Source organism: Lissotriton vulgaris, chromosome 10, assembly GCF_964263255.1.
Source record: "Lissotriton vulgaris chromosome 10, aLisVul1.2, whole genome shotgun sequence".
NCBI classification, from domain to species: domain Eukaryota; kingdom Metazoa; phylum Chordata; class Amphibia; order Caudata; family Salamandridae; genus Lissotriton; species Lissotriton vulgaris.
This window is the reverse complement of record NC_141698.1, coordinates 133,669,847-133,693,237: the sequence shown is the minus strand read 5'-3', so window position 1 is coordinate 133,693,237 and position 23,391 is coordinate 133,669,847. Positions and strand designations below refer to the sequence as shown.

Here is a 23,391-nt window from a genome sequence, read left to right as displayed (position 1 = left end):
ATATTCTTGGAAAATAAGTTCTTTCTGTAGTTTCAAAAAATCATTGGAAATTAAATAAATGATAATACATTTAAATGTCAGTTATTTGGTGTCTCGTATGTTTACCCCCAACTCTTGTGCGGCAACATCTACAATAGTATATGCATGCTGACTTGTACAGGTCTTCCTTATCCACTCACGGTTTAGCCAAAAAGACCTGTAAACACAGATAAACAAGAAACTAACCATGCAACACCAAATTAGATTCTTCACTGACAACAGTAAGACCAAGAACTCATCAAAACCCATTGCTTGTGTCTGCCACAAAGTCAGTATATTTACCCCTAACGTAAGGATTTCTATGGTAGGTTTTCAAAGATAATTCTAGTTTTTGCCACCTATGTCCTATTTTTCCTCCTTTCTAGCACACAACTGAGTGGTGAATCCTAATCAGATTGTTAGCTATATTAGTGAAAACAAGTATTGTTCACTACTAAAGCACCTCTTCAATAGTAGAGATCACAGTTAACGGGTAATTGTAAATAAAAACTGCAGTGGCTTCATGACAACGTCCTCTTTTCTTTTTTAACTACATTTCCTAGCTAGAGCTTCATTTTTGAGTTTTGTTTTTAAAATCGCAAATCTTTACAGTTAGTATTACAGATACATTATGATCCCTAGTTTGTCTTTAATCAGCACATGACCCTCACTCAGGTTTGTGCGGATAGGAAAGCTTAACAGTCCTTCTCTCATTCAGATATTTATAAGAAAATATTTCCTTTAATTAAGAGCATCAAGGGCGAATAGCAAACTAAAGGGGGCTGGAAGTTACGATCTGTTAGCCAATTGCAGATTTCTTTATATTTAGCTGTGTTAAGTGGCAAGGGAGCAAACATGACAGAGAGAAAAATTTGGTCCCTGACAGAAAGGTTATCCTGGAGTGACATGTTGCTTCCTCATCTTGGAGCTACTGAAATATCCCCAATATATGGGCTCACTTAAGACAGCAAGAAGTGATAAAAGGAATCAACGGTATAAAGTTCAAAGAGCAGATAAGGAGAAGGGCACATAAAGCCAGACAACAGTGATAGCTAAATAATCTAGCTGAGCGTAATCGGCCAAGAACGGTTGCAAGTGCAACATATAAAATACAAAGGAAAGGGTGACTTTTATAACAAATCAACATGATGCACAACATCTAAAAGCTGGGATGCACTACAGTTTGGCGGATACATTTTCTCATAAGTCAGAGCCAGTCCAGGTCATAGAAAAGCTTGAAGTGCCCAAATGGAACAGCTCCTATCCCACCCAACATGCAGCTGAACATCTCTCCACAAATACTGGATGAAAGATATTCTACTAAGACTTTTATGTCATTTATTATGTCCGCAAATGCAGCCGTTTTCCATTTTTATTGTTTGAGAAACATTCTTCACATACAAAAATAATATTACAAAGGGGAGAGAAAATAAATATCTACAATGACATTAATCTCTAGATTTTAATAGTGAAAGCTCCAATAGATGATACTGCATACACAAATTAGGGAGGGTATTCGCAAAGTAACTATAAATTATAGATACCTTTATAATTTGTTGTAAACATATTAAACTGAAAAATAAAAACATTCTTAGGTTTTTGAAATGTCATAGGAAATAAATCAGCTTTGATGAATTCTCTGGTTTCCTTAAAAACATGTTATATTTTAGACTTGGAATCAGGCAACACAAAGTACAGGTTGATAGAGTTTTTAACAAATCATGCAATACTTTCAGTCTGTGCAATTTCATGAGGGGGAGAATCACATTTGGGCGACTATGTACATGCACACCATTTAATGCATGTTGAAGTAAAACAGCAATACATTAATACCATAGGATTTGTGGTGGTACTTTGCGGTCAACCACCACAGCAAGGTGGCTCTCGTTAGGAGGAGTGCATGTTAAATTAAACTAAAAGATCTGTTACTGGTTTAACATTGTGCAAGCAACACCTACACCACAAATATATATATGTATATATAAATACTAACAATATATCCCTCTGGGACTTACAAGTTTTATTTGTAAATCAATATATTAAGATTTATATTCATAAATACTATTCCAATTTATATTCATAAATACTATTCCAAGTCAATGATTTGAATTTCCAGTTAGACAAGCATCCCTCTTCTATTCGGACTTATTTCTGGCATATTTTAGAATACAGTCACATAAGGATGGTCATTGTTTTGAACCTTTTTCCGCCCCAATCATAAATGGCATTTAGCCAAAGGGTGACCCTAGTTCCAGTACAATTCGAGCCCATATTAGAGCGTGCAACAAACAATAAAATACAGCAACACAGTATGAGTTACATTGATAGACAGATTCCAGTTTTTGTCCTACTTCAGAGTCCTGATGTAAATCATCAAAATATATTTGAACTAATAAGTGTTAACACATTCTGTCTGAATGCACAAATTGAGACAATTTTGTTCTAACAAAATACATTTTGTCAAGCTATACTGTGGATGCTGTACTGAAATAAATTTTGAACATTACTTCAAAAGGCACAAATGTCACACTAATTTACCAACAAAGTAAAATGTTTTCTACTGTGCTCAACCTGGATACGTCTGATCAGACTTAGAGGGCAGGAACGAAATTTCTTTACTCAGAGAAACGGTTCCTTGAATTCTAGGGTTATAAGTGTGTATGCACAGCACTGAATATGGATAAGATATGCAATGGTTCCTTAAACCTTAGAACCGTCACTGGGATGAGGAAAATCTGAGCATGGTCCAGAAGAGGATGCTCCTGACAGACCTGCTTCTGTTGAACTGTTTACACGTCAAGCGCATGATTAAAGCAAACCCACGTTATGATACAAAATGCTATAAAAATGCCTCTGGTATTTTCGAATTATGTGCCTCGACAGCACTTCAGAATCTATCTACTTGAATGACCGAACTTCAAATTCACAAAGGGCTCTTTGGCAGACACAATATGTAAGTTGGTAAAAGCTAATCAGATTGTAATGCAACACACATTGAAACATTTCCATTAGCCTAAAGTCAGGGATGTTTTCTCGACACCTTAAATTTAGTGAGCATGTGTGAAGGGCACAGTTGCAAAGTCTTGGGCAACATCAGGTTGATTTCTGAAAACAGCAGGTATATGCTTCAAATGTCAGTATGCTGCTTCTCTTGAGCACGTTATACCAGTGTTCGGGGCTGCACCCTTTAGATTTTAATGTATTGGTCAATGTTCCAAAACACCTATCCTCAGCCCCAAAGGTGTGTTGTGTCAGATAGTTCTTCAGATTTGATCAGATACCACTTCAGTGAATCATACAGAATGCTTACTTTCTTTTCGCTATATGGAAAACTTAAATTTGTGGTATAGAGAAGAGATGAATATAGTCCCAATGGGGTATTACTAGAAAGAAAACGGATGCAAGCATGTTAGTGCCAACTGTATTTTGAAAAATGCTAAACTAATATATAAATAACAGGAGAAAACAAGCTCTTACACTGGAGTGTTGATTACTTCGAATCCCAAGTTACTAAATCACAAAATCTCACTCTCTAGAAAGTATATGGCTCCAGACCTAGTGTGTGGAATTTCCAGATGATGTCCTTTTAATTATTTTCCCCAGCTAAATTCTTCAAACTAGGAAATGCCAACGTTTTTCTTTGATTTTTGTTCTTGTGCTGGCATTAAGCAAACATTAAAACATGGTCAAGTACAAATTTGTTCCTAAAAATATAATTCAGAAATATTTCAATTAATTATCCTGTTTTTGCAAGCCGCTCCAAATGTGTCTCGTGTGTGTTGTTGTGTGAAGAGAAAGGCAGGTCATGGACAAAAAAACCCAGCAATGGTTAACATTCCCTTTTCAAAATGAAGCATTAAAGTCACAACTTCAAAATTCACAGGATACAAACTATGTGCAAATTAATGCGGTCGAGCTGGAGATTTGGACAATAAAATGTCACAGGTTTAACAAGGAAATTCTTATACTAGATCAATATAGAAACTCTGGCTTAAGAACCAAACTGCACTTTTGATTACTTCTTGTTTTGATATATTTAAAACCAAAAATAATTCTGAAGTGTGCATCTTAAAATACCATTTATGAACCTTAGTTTGAGAAACGCAGACATGATATGTTTTGATAGCCCACCACTTATTGCAAACGTGCCTTCTAGCTAGAGAGTTACACAGAAGTAGTCCAGCAAAGTTAAGGGCTATACACAAAAGAAAAAAAGAGACCTGTAAAGAGGATAAAGCACATCTGAATTATCAAGGGACATGGCATAGGTAAATGGGAGAAGGGGGCATTTAGAAAATTCTGTTAGGGGCATAACTCATTATTGAGCAATGACTGACAAATCATGAATCTACAAATTAACAACTGAAAAAGGATACTGGCTATCAAGTCCTGGCCGAAGGTGGGTTCACCTAAAAGTGCATGCTCTTTTAGGCTGCCAGGTAAAAAAAACAGATTAACAGGTTCTAAGCAAAGTTGGGTGCCATTCAACTTTCTCCCCATGCAAGGTGAAGGGGGCAGCTACACTCTGTGATAAATGCCTATTCTGGGCAACCACAAGATCCTAAACATTTTCATTTATGCTGGTCTATACTAAAACTCCGGCCTCATTCTACATGACTCTAAACCGCCTTTACCCACCCTAGGCAACTAGTTAATGCACTTTGAGTGAACCAGGTGTTTTAACCAAAAGTAAAAACCATGTCTTCTGATATTAGACAAAGGTAATATTTTGAGAAGATATATTCTTAAGACACATTGGAGGTTTTTTCCAGGTGAGAAAATACCAGAGTTGGGTAAAAACAATAACCAACGCTAAATTATAACCACTTTGTTTCATTGCATACTTCAAGACAACCAGTAAAATTAAAACATGCATCTCGCTATCACAGAAAGACACATTTAGATTCACGTAATGTCAAGCCTTATGAAGAGGGGAACAAAATTAAAAGTTTTCCGTAAGATAAATAGTGCAAATATAAATTCATGAGGCTGGCACCTAGTCTAGAAGCATATTTGCTACAAGAGTGCGCCTACTACATCCAGTTGATGTAGCAAATAAAATATCACAATAGCAAAGAAAACACTGCCACACCAAGATGTAGCAAATAAAATATTACAATGGCAAAGATAACACTGCCACACAAAGATCAGCTGCCAGGGTTCATGATGAACGTGGACATGGCGTTAAAATTCACAACATTTCTTAGCCTAGCAAAATAGAATATCTATACACTGATTTAATAAATGCAGGGCAAATTTAACAAACATGACATACAACATTAAAAACTCAACACCTGCAATGTACCAGCATGGTTATATAACGAATTCCTAATACAACCAATGCCATTAACGTACAAATCAACTTCTGATTGGTAAAAAAATTAAATATATATCACTGTGAACACTTCTTTAGGGACATTTCATATAGGTTTACACAGAAGGAAACATTGCACAGGGTTAGGCAGATTCACCTGAATAGTTTTACTAGGAGTACAATGCACCGATCCAGTTCTGTAAACTCAAAGATCTTGAAGAGGTAGTTGGTATGTTTTAAAGGCTCAACCTGCATGCAGAAAAGAACTCAGGCATGTTCAAATAAGCATAAGGATTAACTTTCTTTATGGGCCATCACTGCAGGAACTGCAGATATTTACTTCATGAGAAACTATTACTAAAATGAGCATTTATTAATCCAAGTTTTGTGTCTTGGAGCACTGAGCATGAAGCGGATACCAATGGCTTACATTCATAACTCGTCTGATAACGGCCTTTCATACACAATACAGACACATTTAACCTGCTTCTGCAATTAAGAACTTTACAAAATATCATAATGGTATTTTTGAGAGTTAGCTAGTCATATGTTAAATTAATAAAAACCTTGTGCACACCAACTTCCCTCACAGGCCAGCAGCATCCAGGCTAAGATGAGCAAACCTGCTGCAACTACAAACAGTACAGTGCTTGACATTCAGCTGGGGCATACAACAACTCCACTTTACATTCAAGTAGTATTGAGAGATTATCACAATAATTAACCAAAAGAAAGGCTTCACATCTACCAATGACAGTCTTCAGCCTTGTTCACCAGTAACAGCCCATTCGGATCACTTGGTATGATGATATGCAGGGAGGTGCTTGAAGCAGCGTCTTGCTAGAAACATCTGAATTGGCAAGCCCTTAAAAAAAAAGAGCTGGTCACTGCTACCTAAAGGATAAACTGTAGCATTAACAGGCATTTGTTCTAGTAACCATTGGCGAGGGATTCTTTACTGGCAGGACGATCATTTTACAGACTAACATATAAAGATGTACAAATATAAAACAAAAATATTGTTCGACATTAACCAGTTTTAACACTCTGCATTCTGCTCCAAGTGAAAAAACGGCAGGAAAAAAAACACTTGTACAAAGAAGACAATACTCTTAGGCAATATGTATCACCGCTCACTTCCTGTCAGTGCAAGCTTGACTTCCAAATCGCATCAACAGATGTCCTGTGGGAAGCTGAGAAAATTCAGATCTCATCTAAATCTTGTACAAAATGCTCGGAACATAGTCAAACCTGAGCAAAGGTTGAACATTCACCCCACATTCCTTGAGGTAATGCATTTTCAGCAGCTCCGCCAGATACTGTACCACCTTGATGTCTTCAGGGGCAAGTCTCAGGTAGTTCATTCTGCGTAAAGCGACGTCTTCAAGGCTCTCCTTTTCATTAATGGGCATGTGCAAGCAATGACAGAAGCAGTAAAGAAAAGCTTTAGAGCAGAGCTGGGTCAGCATGTTCTGGACATGCAGGTAGTACGTGCTCCCTCGTTTGATTTGCGTCCGGTGATCTGCAAGTTTGGGAAGCAGGGCTCCTTTGTACAGTGGGCAGCGTAGTGTTTTGCTATCAGCATCAAGAACACTGGCGTAGCGGATGTACCGGTTTAGGAAGTGCGATGTGTTGGAACCAGATGAAGAAACCACTCTGTGATAGAAGAAAATATTTAAAAGGATAAAAATAAGCCAGCTGCCATTATATAAAACAATTTTCATCTAAAATTAAATTTGTCTAACCATAGCATGGGTATGTGGATATATCGTCAATAGGCCAACATTTTAAGTAGAGTATGACTGTTTTTCGACAAATAGAATTTAAAATCAGCTACACACTCCAACTCGGCAAAACTATTACAATACATTCGAATGGACACAAAATGTACATACAACAGACTAGTGGACGGATTCTTGAAAAACACTCGTTTTGCAAATATGATATACAAATAACATTCAGGAGCTTTAACACATTGCAAATATTTACTGGAACTGGACAAACCTTGTCAAATTTGTGTGAACAACACGGATATGCGCTCAAATGCAATACTGTCCCACATTTGTAGCAGAGATATAGGAAAAAGAACACCACACTAACCCCATAGGACCAAAATGCACCATAGGGTACCATGTCATAAAATATGCCAATTTCCCAGTCCTGAGCGCTCTATAAAGGACGTACATAATTCTAGCAATAATATTGGTTCACTTCAAAATAAACTGAATTGGCGGAGTACAATAGTTCATAAAAGGAAGCTCACGACAAATAACTTGGTTACTGAGAAATCTGGTAATCCTATATGTAACACAAATTTCTTCCCTAAAAAAAGTTCTATCCATGAAACCATGTTTTGAATCAACTGGCACCAAATACATTATGGAAGAGTCCCTTGGGGAAAAAATGTATAGCAATCTAATACAATGACTACACTCTCCCAAACATGGACCAAGTGATTGTGCCTCAGCTTCCAATGCTTCTGCTCCAAAGCAATTTAGCACAGAGGCCATCAAGATTCTGAAATGTTTTCAGAACACTGTCTTGGGAAGAACTATCATCACTCCACAAATTACTGGATCTTCTCTCCCATTACACACTTTCCGCCGTCTTGAGAAGCAGAACATGGGAGAAACAAGCATTTACAATGCAATGGTCTCGTCTTTGTTAAAGTTAGAGCTATTGGCATTGCAAATGTCACTTTTTTCATTTATTGTTTTTTTTTTTAAACCGATTAATATATGGTATTGTCATTTACAATGTCAGTTGGTAAGCATTAGAGACGTATTGCATTTGCACCCACACACACTCACAGAGCCACACACACACACAGAGCAACACACTGTTCCATGTGAATGTTTGCTGGTGTATTCCATATCATGTATTTGATGCATAGGACACTGACTCGCATGTAATCTTGGTGTCTGGCAAGGGCTCACATGCATTAAATGTGGGTGTATGACTCAAGTCTTCCAAGTATCCCATTGGTGTGGCGAGGCTCTCGTGTAGAGCTACATTCTCATAATTCTCGGCATGTCTGAAAGAGAGACTGGTCCCACCTTTTGCCAGTAGCTGGAACAGTGGTGAACCACAGAACTCTGACTGCCGCGACTGCCGTCTGCACAAATTTGTCTCCACCACCACCAACGCCTCCCTTAGGGCCATGACTTACCGTCTGAGTCGATTCCAGAGTGCCGCCATCCCAGCTTTGATGGCATTGCCAGCTGTCTTGTGGCGACAAGGCCCTTTGGTTTTCTGTCGCACAACTGGTTCCGCTAAGAACTGAAGCCTTCCATCACAGGAAATCAATATTTCTACGAACATGACTTTGTGTTCCGTGTTTTTCGTGCCACCAGACCTTAGTCTGAGGCACCTCAGCCCTCAAAGGAATGACTTCCGCGCTCCCCATATGTTGTTTTTCTAGAACTCGAGCCCAACACCCGTTTCAGTTTTTGGTTTTTCCTGTTTACATAATGCAGTGTGGTTAAAGTTCAGGGGGGCCCCGCCCACTCCTGGAGTGCGGGGCCAAGAATTGACGATGGAATGTGTCTTGCATTCAGCGCTCTCCAAGTCTTGTTCGTTCAGGTTTCCCGCCTCCGCCCTTAGTTCCGCTACACCAAGAGGAACCTGTACTGTGTTTTGCGGAACGAAGAATCTCATTGGAAACGTCATCAAGTTGCTGTTTCTCTTCACTGAGTGATAGATCGCTTTAATTACATGAAATTACTCGGTGGCCCCCCTCACAGCTTACCTAGATCTCCCTCAAGCCATTAAAAATAGATTTTCTGTGTGAACTCCAGCAGCCCGGCAGGTCTCCTGGTGCAGTGGCGGGGATTGATTTTGGAAAAAGGGGGTGGTGATGGACAGAGTTTCTGAATGATGCAGAACACTCTTACCCAGTCAAGAGATCAGGGCTTGATCCATCACCGTTTTTTAGCTCACTGCACCAGCCCAGCTCAGAACCTGGCTACATGCAAATTAGTCTGTTCCTGTCCCAGTGCATGATGGGAACAGGGCAAACCAAACTACCAAGCCAATTCATATACTGGGAAGGAAACAAGCTTCCGGGGACTGGTTTCTGGCATTTCAGCCATCGTCGGCCCAGCTTGCTTGAATCCTGATGGTGAAATGAGCAAGGGACTCACGTCTGAGTATACCCTCCCACACATAGTGTGGACAAAATCGATTTTACATGAAATTACTCGGTGGCCCCCCTCACAGCTTACCTAGATCTCCCTCAAGCCATTAAAAATAGATTTTCTGTGTGAACTCCAGCAACACAGAAGGTCTCCTGGTGCAGTGGCGGGGGTTTGCTGGGTCAGGAGCGGTCAGGTGCGGATGCGTTAGCAATTACAAAATGGGAAAGGTTACACAGATTTCTTTCTGTTATTGGGGTAGCTGTGTTTTTGGTACACTATACGACTCAGGAAAAAGTTGCTGGTTGTATTTGCCAGGATCAGTAATAGGTAAAAAAATCATCACCTTGTAGAATAGCGGTGGATGTCTCCTCCACATGCACCCAGTGAGTGATCTTCTGCTGTCATTATAAAATCACCCCGTAGTCATTTGGACTTGATCAGATGGAGCTGAAAAGTATTTAGGAGCTATGAGTAAACAATGTATGGCACCTCCCATACTCACCCTGTGAATTGCCCAATCGCACGAGGGATCTTTTGCATTGTTTAAGAACTAGTTGTCTCCGTTTATTGGGATATCAATGAAGAGTGTTAAGAAAAAAACCATTCCAGATAAAGGTGGCCTGTGGGTCAGGGGTTATGATCTCAATGCGGTTGACACAAACCTTCATTCTTCCAAAAACATGAGGTTTATAGAGTTGAGTGTTATTGGCATTTGCTATTTATTTGTCAAGAGTCACTGTCGTTTGTGGTGTATCTAAAGTAACCGTAGAATACTGCTGTTATTAGGAGTTTCTGCAAATGACAGAATATGAGCAGCTTTGACTGAATATGTATCATAACATTTATATATGCATGGTGTGCCCCTCTGACACATCTCCACTCATGATTCATGCTGAGAGATCACTTTTATCATCTGGATGGTAAATTGATTCCGCGCTGTCTCGTGCCTGTCCCTGAAGGCTGTACAGTCCCCTTGCGTCAGGCAGTGCTGCAGGGGACAGCCTCGCCACCCTGGCAGCCATCTTAAGCAGGGCTTCAGACACAGCACGCTGAGGAAGGGCACGCAAACGATGGCTGGGTATGCGCTCCGGGTCACTGATGGCACCAGACAGGCATTTCAAATGTTGTCCGTCTCGGAAAGCAGGCCAGGCAAAGCTAACGATGTCTTTAACAGTTTGCCCAGAGAACAGCTGCCTAAGCACCCACACTAGTCAGGGGTGAATTTTAGAAAAAGTAACATTCCTGCCATCAGCATCGGAACTTGAAGTCCACTTGTAAGAGTCAAAGTCCAGCGGATGTACTATTGTGTGAATGTTTGTTGCCCCATTGACCTTTCCCTTGTTGCAATGCGTGCTTTAAATCTTAATTTCTGCTTCTGGGGCCCAGTCCTGGGCGGTATGGGAGCTGGGGGTGGGCTCGTCGTTGGCAGCTGTGCCAGACACACTTAGCATATCTTTTACCGAACAAACAGCCACAGCCACAGCCCATCTTCTTCAACAGACCTCTGCAGACAGCTGTCTGGAGTATACATACAGTCGCAAGGCAGGCGGACAGGCAGCGTTGGGGCACAGCCCCTCACGGTGCCCCCTGGCAGAGCATCTGCTGCTCTGACTAACACCTGACTACAGTTATGGGGTCTGCAGCTGACAGGAATGTGGAGCATGAAAGAAAGCGGTGACAGCCCTGCCATATGCCTAGACCCTCTGCGAAAACACAGGGCTTTGTGATCCATGAAGCCACCTGATGGCGCTCTGTGCCCCGCCCTGGCACCGGTGGAGGGTCCCAGCCCAGGGAGCCTGGAACCGGGGCTCCGCAGCCGGGCAAACTGTGGGCGGCGCACAGAAAGGCCTTTGTTCCCCTCGACCCTGCTGAGAACAGTGGGCACATTTCAGCGACAGGTGTAGCCTCGCGAGGCTAAGAATGCTTCCTTAACATTTGTCACCAAGATCTCCAACAAAACCACAAAAAATAAAAGCGCTCACCGTGCTCTGTAAACCCCGTCCTTTTCGGAATGAGGGGCAGGTTTTTCGAGAAGAGAAAGAAACTAAAAAAAAAAACGCCCTTCAATCCGAAAAGGACGGGGTTTAGAGCGAGACAATGATGTCACAGAGACCTCTTCCCTAATGGCTGGCCGCCGTTTAGGAGGCCAGCCAATGGAGAAGAGGGGCGGGCGGGTTGAAGCCTTGCTACTGTGAGACATAAGATCTCGCCAGTGAGACTGCGCATGCGCAACCTAGGCTAGCCAAGACCTAAAAAAGAGCAAGCTTTTCAATGAGCAGAGATTCTACACTCAACTACTAGACCTTATTCCTGGGGTTGGAGTCACAACCACACTCTTTCAAGGGTGTGTAGGAGACTAGCCTATAGATTTCCACTATACACAGACATCCGGAATTATGCTCTAGAGGCAAGGCCTCTACTGAAACAAGTCCCAGTACCCTTCAGCCTGGCACAACACAACTAAACTGTTGTCCTGCTTAGGTGCATGGCCTTCATAGCTAAGGTTTTAACCACTATACAAGAAAATGTTCAGCCCAGGTTTTAAAAAAGGAGAGCAATTCTTTGTACAGTTCTTTTGATATTGAAAGTTTATGGTTTCTATTCCACAACAGTTGCATGAGCCTAGATAAATAAACAGACTCAAATCACTGCAATGCGTGCCATGTCGTTGCTGCGGACAGAAAATCCACTTAATGTAATATCATACTTGAAAGGGGGACGTTTTTCCACACAAAAATCACTACTGAAGATGTGCAAACCTTTGGGAGCTACTATCCTTGTCCTACCAGTGCCCTGGACATGCCCAGCATCTCTGTAACTGGTGGCAGGATTGAGCCTCCGAAAAAAGGGGCAGCACTGTAGGTAGCAATCCACAAGGCTGTGACTGCTGGCCGGCTATAACACGTGAATGTCACCCAACCTACCACCCAGGAACCCTATGACTAGTGTAGCATGCACTAATTTTTGTACACCCAACAGGCCCAATCCCCCATACGTTGCTTCTGCAAGGACCCCTCATCTAGAGCTCTGGCTTCTAACACCCGAGCTTTATCAATCACACAGGAAACATGAAATTGTAGTGCTCTCATAGTGCCTTCCAAATTCAACACTCTCTCAGCTGTTTCAGAGACTTAAGCAGAGATATACATGTTTTCTTATAAAGGAGAGCTGGGGTTAGCGTACCTGGTTAACATTGTGGAGTTGAGTTAAATAAAGTCCCACTAGCCCTTCAAATACAAAAATTGTGCTCACTTTTTTTGTTTTTTATGGGACTGCGGGTTTAAAATGTATTTTTATTACTTGCGATTTCTCGCTCTCTTTTTTTTTTTTTACTTCAGCCACCACATTTTTTTAGCATATCACGAGGATGATATGCACATACAAGCGGAAATACAGAGATCATGTTTAACTTTATTCTACTAATTCTAAAATCTAAATAACTATGTTTCTCATATTCTGATTAATTTTACTGAACATTCCATGGTTGCCAGGTAGTCGACCTGAGATGAATGCAGTATAGTAAATATTGTTGGAATAGTGACACAACGTACCTAGAAAATTACAAGTGCCTGTGTACAGACTGACTTCATGATTTATAACTAAGAAGGAGACCCTCCTCTTTTTATATAACCTTGTTAAAGTCTGCAATTGCGTACTGTTTTCAGCAGATAACTGAAAATCTCTAACTTCCTTGAGCTCCTCTAACATCTTGTAGATACTGCAGTTCATAATGTGTCTTATTATTTACAGACAACTAATAGTTTATTGATCATGCCCTCTAGAATGCACTTCATCAATTACCAGGTGCTGTATTACAGGAAAAGCCCTGGGTGCGCAACAGGCGTATACTCTGCACCCCCAGGGAACTGTAGTATTACGCAAGGGGACATGAAAACTTGTGCAGCCCCTTCTGTCCTACTGGGAGCACTGGCACATGTACCGCCAGTGCTATCTTGGGGGGGGGGGGGGGGGGGGGGGGGAATCACTCATTTGCATGGGAGCATGGTCCCAATCAATGAAGTAATCACTTTGCTTCTGAGCCTGTGCTGTATTATGAACGCAGGTTCAGTGGCAAAGTAGCGATCAGGAGGCTCATGGCTGTGCACCACAAAGGTGACTCGCACTCAGCACGCTCCCTAATGGCAGCCCTCTGGAAGGATTAAAGGGGGTCTCATTGACCCACCCAAACGTTCTCTTGTAGGTGGATACAGTCACTTACTGCACCTGCCTGTAGGAGGATCTCTGTCTCCTCTCTGCAGTGTGGTGGCAGCCGTCTATACAAAGAAAGATGGAACGTCTGCTTCAAACAGATGCTCCATCTTTATTACCTGACTCGCTGCCCCCAGGGGAGCGCAGGTTCAAGACTGCCGGAAGGGCAGTGCAGAACCTGTAATAGGGCCCACTCTCGTTTGTGCCCACCGCATCGGTTTACAGGGGCACCATGGTGCAAATAGTGACAGTACGCCATGTCTAGAATACAGGCTCTGATTTGTACACATTCTCTGAAGTAAACAATTTAACGGGCTCTGAGAAGAGTATTGAGCGGCAAACCTAAGTTGCTGTACTACATATAGTGCCTAGGAGCTCTGCAAGGTCTCTTCAACCAGGTGTTAATTATCTCCGGTTTTTCTTCAGCACAATGGAGCGCTCCTTCAGGACTAGCAGACTGCTATTCCACATTTCTTCCCCCAGATAGATTTTAGAAATCTTGTGTGCTTTATACTCACGACTTGTGCTTAGAGAGACTGTACCAAGCAGCTGCGACTCAACAGGTTTCCGTACTGAGCGCCAGCAATCTCTTATGTTGGAACCTTTCCGAAAAGCCAAGATCCGGAACATTTGGCAGCACACACTGACTCTGCAGGTCCTCTCGCTCCTCTCTGCCAGAAGCTCAAAACGTCTGCAGAGGGCATTTCCTCGTCCCACCTTCCTTTAGTTTGAAACAGGCATGTATGTTTTCTAACGAGCCACTTACTTCCAGGGTTTCAGGAAAGCAGAGCTTTAATGGTTCTCCGGTCATATGCATTGTGCAGCATGGGAAAGGGCATGTTTGTAAGTGTGCACATTTTAAAGGTGATGCGTGATAAGCGCTTCCACAGAAAGGCGGGGGCAAATTTCTCACCACCCAAATATGGTGAGGGAGGAAGTAAAGTGAGACAACAAAGATTCACTTTTTTAAAGAGGGTACATTTGTTTTGATGTACTCCAAGCAATTGTTTTGGTGAAACAACCTGTAATCCTTTCCTAACTTTTCTTTTATTCAAATCAAGCCTCAGCCTAGAAAACAACTTTCTGATGCATGTTGAAAAACGCCTAGTCATTGGTGTATCATCATATCAACCAGTCATGACTCCCTTGTTACATATACAGTACTTGACAATTACAGAATGATGCTCTTTAGACTACATGCATCAGTCAACCTATGGGAAGACACGGCAACCATAATGAAACCACCAATATAGAGCTCATAGTTATCTGGGTAAATACAATACTGACTGCAAACAACTTTGATATTATTAGAGATAGCTCCTTCTCACTACTTTTGGGGCTGCTGTTTGACCAGTTCTTTGGGATTCTGACTTTCAAACAATAAATTGGCTTATACATCAATCTTAAGCAAATTAAGTACAATCCAAACCAAATAATAAATACAAGAGTATAGCAGTAAAAAGGAAGGGTCAACACAAATTAGGTACAAGGTAATTCTGTTTGAAATATTTACTCATGCCACTCTCCTTTGGTTGCCAATGTGAAGAAAAAGACCATCAAGTAATAAAATACCTCCACCAAACAAGTAATACAGGTTCCTGTTGTAGATAACAGGTATCTTTATAAGCATATCATTGCCTACTCCCTTCCTGAGAAATTACATATAATAAAAAAAGGTGTGTAAATACTTCACTGTCTTTCTGAACCAGGTCACTTTTCACTGCAACTTTGCACAATTCTTCCTCTCTTTCTTCAACTTCACCCTCAGTGGAGGGACTCCTCTATTTAAGTCCACTTTGGATTATGTAAATTTCATCTGCCTCCTAAATCCCTATTAAGATCACTTTACTTCTACTGAAAGTTCAAAATGTAGCTATTATGATTTATAAGCGGAATTAAAACAAGGAAACTATTCCGACAACAGTCCAGTCATTATTAGAATGCTGTGAAGACAAGAACATACTTTATAGTCTTTGCTTCGTACAAAAGACCACCCATAATAATCTCAGAATACCAACATGGCCAAAACGTTGAAACAAGCATCCACTCCACATACTGCTTCCCAAGCTATAAAACCACCAGAACCGTCTCAAGATGCAGGTATTACCTGAAAGGAACAAACAGCCATCTATGCTAAAATGCTAACAGCCTATGCAATGTAATAATGCTGGTTGTTTTTATAGCCTCTTATTTAGTCCACTTAAAAATGTTCCGAACTGAGATAATCAAAGTTCAAGGAGGAGACAGTGGAAGTAGAAAGAATGATACAGAGGAGCGTGAAGGAAGGAAAAGTGGACAACAGTCCCAGCATTTGTATTCACTTGGCTGAGTGGTTCTAGGTAGCCCTTCAGATATAAAACTTTTTTTTTTATCATTCATGTTCAATCTTTAGGGACGATTGAAAGACATAAGTCCAAATAGGCACAGAGGCTTATGTAAATATCATCAATCTCGCCCTTCAAAAATGCAACTTGACATGTACATTGTTACCATATACCCCAGCTCCCACTTATGTTGTGTTTTATCACTCCCTGGAACTACTTAGTCCCTTCTCTAGAATGGTCAACACGCACTAGAATACAGTACACTGCAAAGTAGGTTTTAGGCCGCTTAGAATAAATATTTCTTGACAGCATCAGACACTGTTCATCTTTAATTTGGTTAATAAAAAAGGTGAAAAATGTTAGTACAGTTTAATTTTGTAGGTGGAAGCCTACAAGACAGTGCAGCTGTCTGGTTTCCTAAAGACATCTTGGGAACATTTGGAAAGCTGAACTAGGAATGCATTCCGCCCATTGCTTACCATTGGCTTTGTGGAATATAACTCACATTTGCTTACTTTTTATTTGCTAGCTTTATTTGTTTTAGGCTGTCTGGCAAGAGTTAGTCCATCCGTGGAGCATATATGGTTTACTGCATACTTCCTCAGTGCTTGTTTTCTATAGACAGGTCTTTAGATTTTGTTGTCACATTTGCTGTGCATTCAAAGACACAGGTCAAATGTCGGGCTCTGTCTTCTAAGGGAGCTTGGTGTTTCCTTTCTTTCTCTGACTTTAAAGTGAGAGGCCTTATCTGACAATCTGGGGGTGTGAAAGGGGGTGGCTTCCCCCCCCTTTGATTCTGTGTAGGGTTTTCTCATCTTATTCCATTTGCTCTCACTGCCTCTGTTGCAGCTCGTTTTTGTTGTTGTTTTTTTAGGTTTTTTTTATAACGATACAACACCTTTCGGTTCTGAGCACCCTTCAAATTTATTTTACTTACTTAATAATGGCTTTTATCTAGCACACAACCAAATTTAAATGTCTAAACAAACTGTGCAGATATTTCAGAATATATCATCAGTTAGGAAAGCCCAAATTAAACATGCGGCCAACAAACATTTGAATATGATCAAAACAAATCAATACACTAGGTGATGCCATTTCCGCACATTCTCGTTTTTGCCCTGTATAGTTTTATCAGAAGCACTGCATTTCTATGCAAATGTAAAGGTCATTTCAATTAAAAATGTTTTGTCTAAAGGTAGAGTACTACCACACCATGCATACTCGACTATGCTGCTCTACTCCACTCTGCACCCCTCTGCTTTACTACTCTATGCCACTCAACTCTAGGCCTCTCTACAATACTCCACTCTACAACGCTCCACTATACTCCACTCTACTACCCTCCACAACAATCCATACTACTCTATTCTAGACCACTCTACACCCCTCCACTCTAGGCACTCTAAACCATGCCACCCCAGGCTACGACACTATGCCACTCCATGTAATACCCCTCCACTCCAAGCCCCGCTACACCTCTCCAATCTACTCTACACCACTCCATTCTATGATACACTTCTCCACTCCACGACACTCTTGCCACTCTCCTCTACGCCCCTAACTTTTAGCCATGCTGAACAGCAGCTACACTGGTATACAATATGGTTAACACACATTGGCAAAGCCAATAGCTCTTGCAGGGGCGAGACCTATGGCTTTGCCAAAGATTGTTTAAATGTAACAGTTGTATATAGTTGTGCTTCACTGCAGAAGGTACTAAGCGCTTTTAAAATAAAAGATCAGTACAGGCGACAAGCACAATTTATGGTCAGAATGACTGTGCTGGGGAGGCCATACTCGGAACACAAAGGCCACCTGGCTTGTGAAAAACTTATACAAAGGTTGTCTTATGATGAAAATGAAAAATACAGCTTTACCTTTACTCCTAGCAGCATTCAAGGCGGACTGAGCCAATCCCCTTGAATTAAGGTGTCACAAGTTATCACAAAACGATATATTTAATTACAGAAGGGTACAGGTGCCTCACCACAGCATATACAACTCAAGTTAAACATTTGTGTCAACGAGGTTTCCACAGAACCAGACCAAATACGAAAATGTGGCTGTCTTAATTCCTAGACAGCAGCAGCATTTGACTACTTTAGTTTCTCTATTTCCAGGGTCCCTTTATGTTATGTTATGTTATTTTTATACTTCTATAGCGCACAGCCACTCCACGGAGTATCCCGGCGCTTTAAGTCGAGAAATGCTCCTGGCTTCAACACCGGATGTCCACTGAGCTACTAGTGGTTTGCGGTCGTTGGAAAATCGGCCCTGTGTAATTTAATATGAAGTTCAGCATTTCCGGTCTGAAAACCCACAAAGATTATGCTTGTACCTTAACTTTCACCTCAACCTAAATATAGCAGCATAGGACAAAAAAATCCACAAAGTCATCCTACATATTTAGGGGTTATAACAAGATACCGGATGTTAGTGACAGATCTGCTATGGTATCACAGAAAGTGCACAATATGTATAATAAGATCTAAAATAACTACAACCACATGCAAAAAGGTTACTGCAAGTCATATGGGAGTTCTAAAACGTGGTGAGGGGACTCAGTCTGCGAACACATGCAATGTGTTTACTCAATTCCTCAGCGTTTTGCAACTCCAGATTGTGTAAAGTTGAGAGTGCTTGATGCCAAACATTCTTAGCCACCCGTTTCCTATTCACAGCCAAGAGGTACTAAACTTCTTTCATACATAGACCACATGTTAAATTCCATTGCTATGTGTGAACCTGGTTTGCTGTCAATCATAAATTAGGACAACGATAGATTAGCTTCAGGATTTTAAACAGCCCAAATGAAAGCAGCCTCTCGTGTATGATGAGCCGCGTTAAGTAATTGTAATTGCATTTGAGATAGGACTCACTACCCCCTGATGAGGTGTTAAAGCACTTTTCGGCGAGTAGCATGCTACTCGGGGACCGAACACTTCACCGTCCAACAATCTCAAGAATTAAATCTACCCAACATGGGAAACACCTCTACTTAAAAATCCATCAACTGTCTGAAGGGAGGCTCAAGGTTTTTAGGCCTTCAATAAGACATGCTCTGTTGAGGCTGACGTGTCCAAACACATGCTAATTCTACATATAATAAATGGCATCTGAATTCGAAGAACAAATTCTTATGTTCAATGATATAGGAAAACTTTTCATAATGACCCAATGACATTGCAACACATTACTGTGGCAAGGTTATTTGAGATGTGCTCACCTACAGAGATGTGAAAGAATTAAAATTATGGTGCAATGGGAACAAGCGCCTAAAACGTCGTGTGTCTTCATCAAAAAATTAGCAGCGAGTAGAGATAAAGGACAGTCTATTCTCTATTTAATAAACAGTAGAACGGAACCTCTGACAAACAGCATTTAGGCAAGAGGAAAAAAACTGTTATTTATAAATGACAAAACAACTGGATACAAATGAACAGATCAAACACAAGTGTTCATTATTCTTCAGACCTTAGCTCAGAATCTGGCCTGCTCTGAGTGCATTACTATCATGCTATGGAAATGGTTCTACTGCATCATGTTTAGCTCTGGAGGTATTCAGGTTTTTTAGTAGAGTTAAAGAAACCAGAAGAAATCTCTTTTACTATTCAAATAATCTGGCTCTTCCTGGTTTGTCAAGGATAAAATATGTTCTAGTTCTGCTTTTTTTTTTATTTTATTTTTTATTTATGGTCAAGTATTTAACATGGCCCAGAAGTATCAATGAGACTGTGTTGGTTACGTTAATTTAACAATTACACACGCACATCTTAGTTTTTAAACAAATTTACCTTTGTAATCCGATAAGTTTCCATCTCTGAAAGTCCATGATGTGCAAAGGAGGCTCCGCCCAGTGTTTCACAGGTTTTGCATACGCATCGTAATTTGGAACAAAGATTGACAATGCAGTCACGAGCTTCTTTACAATCACTTCTTCCTCCCCAAGTACTACCAGCGTCCTCCCACTAAGCAGCGAGTATATTGCAGGTTGGGCAAATGGATATTGTCTTATAAATCTCAATGCATTCTGGCCTGCCCTCCTCTTTTGTCTTTCTGACAGGCGGCCAACAGAACGAGCAGGCGAAGGAGTCCGGGCAGAACTTGCAGATGCGCTACTTATAAAACTAGTGGAATCTGAAAGTTCATCCACACTCGTCCTACAGGTTTCACTAATGCTTAAAAAGTTTGGATCAAATGCATTAGTTGAGGTTGTTCCTGAGACACACACGGATGGATTTTCTCCATCGTCCACAGAGAAGTTCACATGACACCCATGATCTACATGTCTGAATGGCTGTGGTGGAACACTGACCACATTGTCCTCTACAGTAAGGTTTTGTTCCTGGTCAGTTGATGGGTCTAGAAAGAGTGGGCTTTCTTTCCCAATACAACAGGCAGAATCTGATGCCAATGTGATCTCATTTTCAGAACCACAATAGTCCTCCACAGTGCTGGTCTTTGAACTGAAATATGGACCAAGTTGCAAGCCCTCATCCTCTTCATCATCTACATGTTCTTCTTCATTGATGGCACTTGGGTAACTTGCTTTAAAGTCTTCAGGAATCAAAGTTTCGGAGGTGCAAGTACTAAGAACTTCAATACTGTCTTCACTGACAGTCCTTTTGTTCACAGGCTTTCGCTTCAGCACGTGTGGACTTGAATGCATCGGCAAACATGGCTGGCTTTCAGAGTGAGTTAGAACTGAAGCAGACTTTTCGGTTCGTAAAATCTCAATACTTTCACCACTGCTTATACTGCCTTTTAGATCAACATCAAGAGCATCGGAGTTCTCCTGGTTGTCATAAGCACTTGATTCAGTCACCTCAGTCTCCTGTGAATCATCTTCAACCACATCTGGATCCATCTTAATGGGGACGGATTCTACACTAGATTTGTACGATTCCAAGCTTGCTGATACTTTTAAAATGTCACGCTCTTCAAGTGATTTAGGGGTATGATTGTCCAACATGCTATCCATGTTAGGGTCATACTGCTTTTCAAGATTAGGTTCATCACAAAGGGAAGCATCGTCAAAGAGAAAATTGGTAACGTTCAGCCGTTTCAAAAGCGTTCTCTCAATTTGATTTTCCAAGAGATAACAAATATCACCTCTGTATTTCTTTTCAATTTGAGTCAACTGATCTACAGTTATAGTAAAAAAATAAAGATCACAAAGCTCTTCAAGGGTCTTAAGCTTCTTATCAAAGCACTTTGCAGACTTTGCCTTAATGAACTTGGGCGTATAAGATGGTCTCCGTGGGAAAACAACTGCTTCACATTGATCTTGAGGCTGCTCATCTGAGTCAAGAGTAACTGGTATTGAGTCCAAGTCTGTGTTGGCAAGGTCCTGGGAACCATCTGGCTCATAAGGATAGAAATCAGTCTCTTTCATTTTTCTGTACGGATAAGATTGTATTTGTTTCAAAAGGTCTTGATGCTCAATTATGGATTTTTCAACATTGGCCAGTTCATTGGCCTTTTCAATAGCCTGAGTTGTATAAAATCCTTTGTCATTAGTTTTTATTTGCAATTCCATTTCATTGTGAAGTACAGCTCTGGTGTATTCCAGGTCTTTGAGTTTTTTTTCAAGTTCGTTGGCAAAAGCTTTTCTATTGCCAGTCTTCAGGCACTCTGAGGCTTTGGAGAACTCTGCAGAAATTTCCAAAAACTGTTGCATAATCTTGTCCTCATCTGTCGTAATGTAAGCAATGCAGAAAGGTCGTACAAATCCCCTCGCTTCAAGGTCGTAAAGAGTTAGATGGTGTACATAGGCGAAGGCACCTTCCTTGGAGTCCCCTAAGACCACTTTTGAGTCTTCAACGAAATTTAGTTTTGGGTATGCGGAGCCAGGAGGGTGCCCCACAAAGGAAGCCTGGTAGTCCACGGACATAATCCTTAGTGAAAAATAATTCAGATCAAAATTCTCATACACCCGGTTGTCATCCGGTATTGTGAGCAACGGCTGGGGCCCCACCTGCTCGGAGAATTCGGAAATGAGGATGAAATCCCTGGTGAACTTTGGGGCAGAGAGCTTGGACCATGGGTTGGAATCGTTGGCGAATGGAAAGAGAGGTACGGAGTATTCCTCAGGCAGGGAGGGGAAATCGGTGTAGCTTTCCTGAAGAGGCTCCTCTTTGGTTAAAGCCACCACATCTGGGGCGCCGATCATATTTTCAGAAGGGTGAAATGATCATAGGGCAGAGAAAACTAAAACACGGAAACTAAAAACAAAAGCAATACTCAGTTTGCGGATTTGGGGGTGCCGCTGGAAGGGGGGAAACTGGGTAGGGTGTAAAAATGCTGGTGTAAGTTAATAACCAGACGTGTCCAAGAAAGACGAAGTAGAAAATCAGGATGGTATGGTGCACAGCATATCCTATCGCAGGATTACAGGGCGGTGGGGGTCCCCAGGGTGTTTAAGAACAGCGGACGAACCTACTGTCAGGAAGAGTCGGTTCGGGATTTTAAGGCTTCTGTGGAGGCAGGGAAGCGTCCTCTCCGCCAAGGAGTACTTTCCGGTGATATATGTGGGCTTAGCTATACCCCGCGGCAACACGTCACTGGGAAGCAGGGGTGAGGACTTTGGCAATGATTGTTGAGCTCTATGGAGAAGGAATAGAGGGTCACCCGGTACATGGCTGGGACCACTCTCAGGCAAGTATGAATAAATAAGGGCCCATTCATGCCGGCCCCCATAAATTAGGAGGGAGGACAGAGAATATGACCTTACCTCCCACCTCACCCGACGGAGGATTTTAAACTTCCACCTCACCCGACGGAGGGTTTAAAAAAAAGAAATAGTCCTAGCGTCCGAGCCTTCTTCCTTTCGATTCAGAACCACTTCAAAAAGTAAGAAGCAATCGGAAAGCCAGTTTCTGCTGATTGGCAGGCTTGGTAGCGGCGACAGGAGGAGGGGCCGGGTGGCTAAACTGTTCCATAATATACTGCCATTGGCTAAAAAAAAAAAAGCCCGCCCCGGAATAGACTGCCTACCCCGGAAAAGACCGCCCCACTCTCCGGGGAATCAACAAGCTCCGCTGACCCGGATGCAATCAACCGTCAGTGTGAGGCACTGGACTTCGAAAATACCGAGCACTACTCTGTGGTGCCGCTGTTAGTTATTTCTTTGAAGTGAAAAGGGGTTTGTAGTGAAGTAGCTCAGATTATGCCCATTTAATCTGCAGCAATTACGATTTTTAGAGGTCGTGGCTAGGGGGCCACCTCTCCCACATAAAGTACTGGCTATTTGTTGACGTTTTAATATTCTGCAAAGGCCAGGTTTCCTTAGTAGACCTGTACGTGAAATCGTTCGTATTTATTTTTAACTTGGCTTTTCTGTCTTTGTTTACCTTATCAGTCAGGGGGGTCATTACGGTAGCTGTAG

At 41.5% G+C, this 23,391-nt stretch overlaps 1 protein-coding gene across 1 annotated transcript; it reads right to left on the bottom strand.

Moving 5' to 3' along the window:
* Nucleotides 1-600: 600 nt before the first annotated feature.
* Nucleotides 601-22,869, bottom strand: SMCR8 (SMCR8-C9orf72 complex subunit). The gene is made up of 2 exons (XM_086940710.1): nt 19,799-22,869; nt 601-6,988 (listed from the first exon to the last, which is right to left on the bottom strand). Exons 1-2 carry the CDS (start codon nt 22,174-22,176, stop codon nt 6,547-6,549), a joined length of 2,820 nt encoding a protein of 939 aa, XP_086796836.1. The 5' UTR covers nt 22,177-22,869; the 3' UTR covers nt 601-6,546.
* Nucleotides 22,870-23,391: the final 522 nt, after the last annotated feature.

What these genes read in the sequence shown, in the direction of transcription:
- SMCR8 (XM_086940710.1), bottom strand. Translation starts at nt 22,176, where the DNA reads ATGATCGGCGCCCCAGATGTGGTGGCTTTAACCAAAGAGGAGCCTCTT. An exon ending in AAACTTATCGGATTACAAAG is followed by an intron (nt 6,989 to 19,798) that starts GTAAATTTGTTT and finishes CTTCTATCACAG; the next exon opens with AGTGGTTTCTTCATCTGGTT.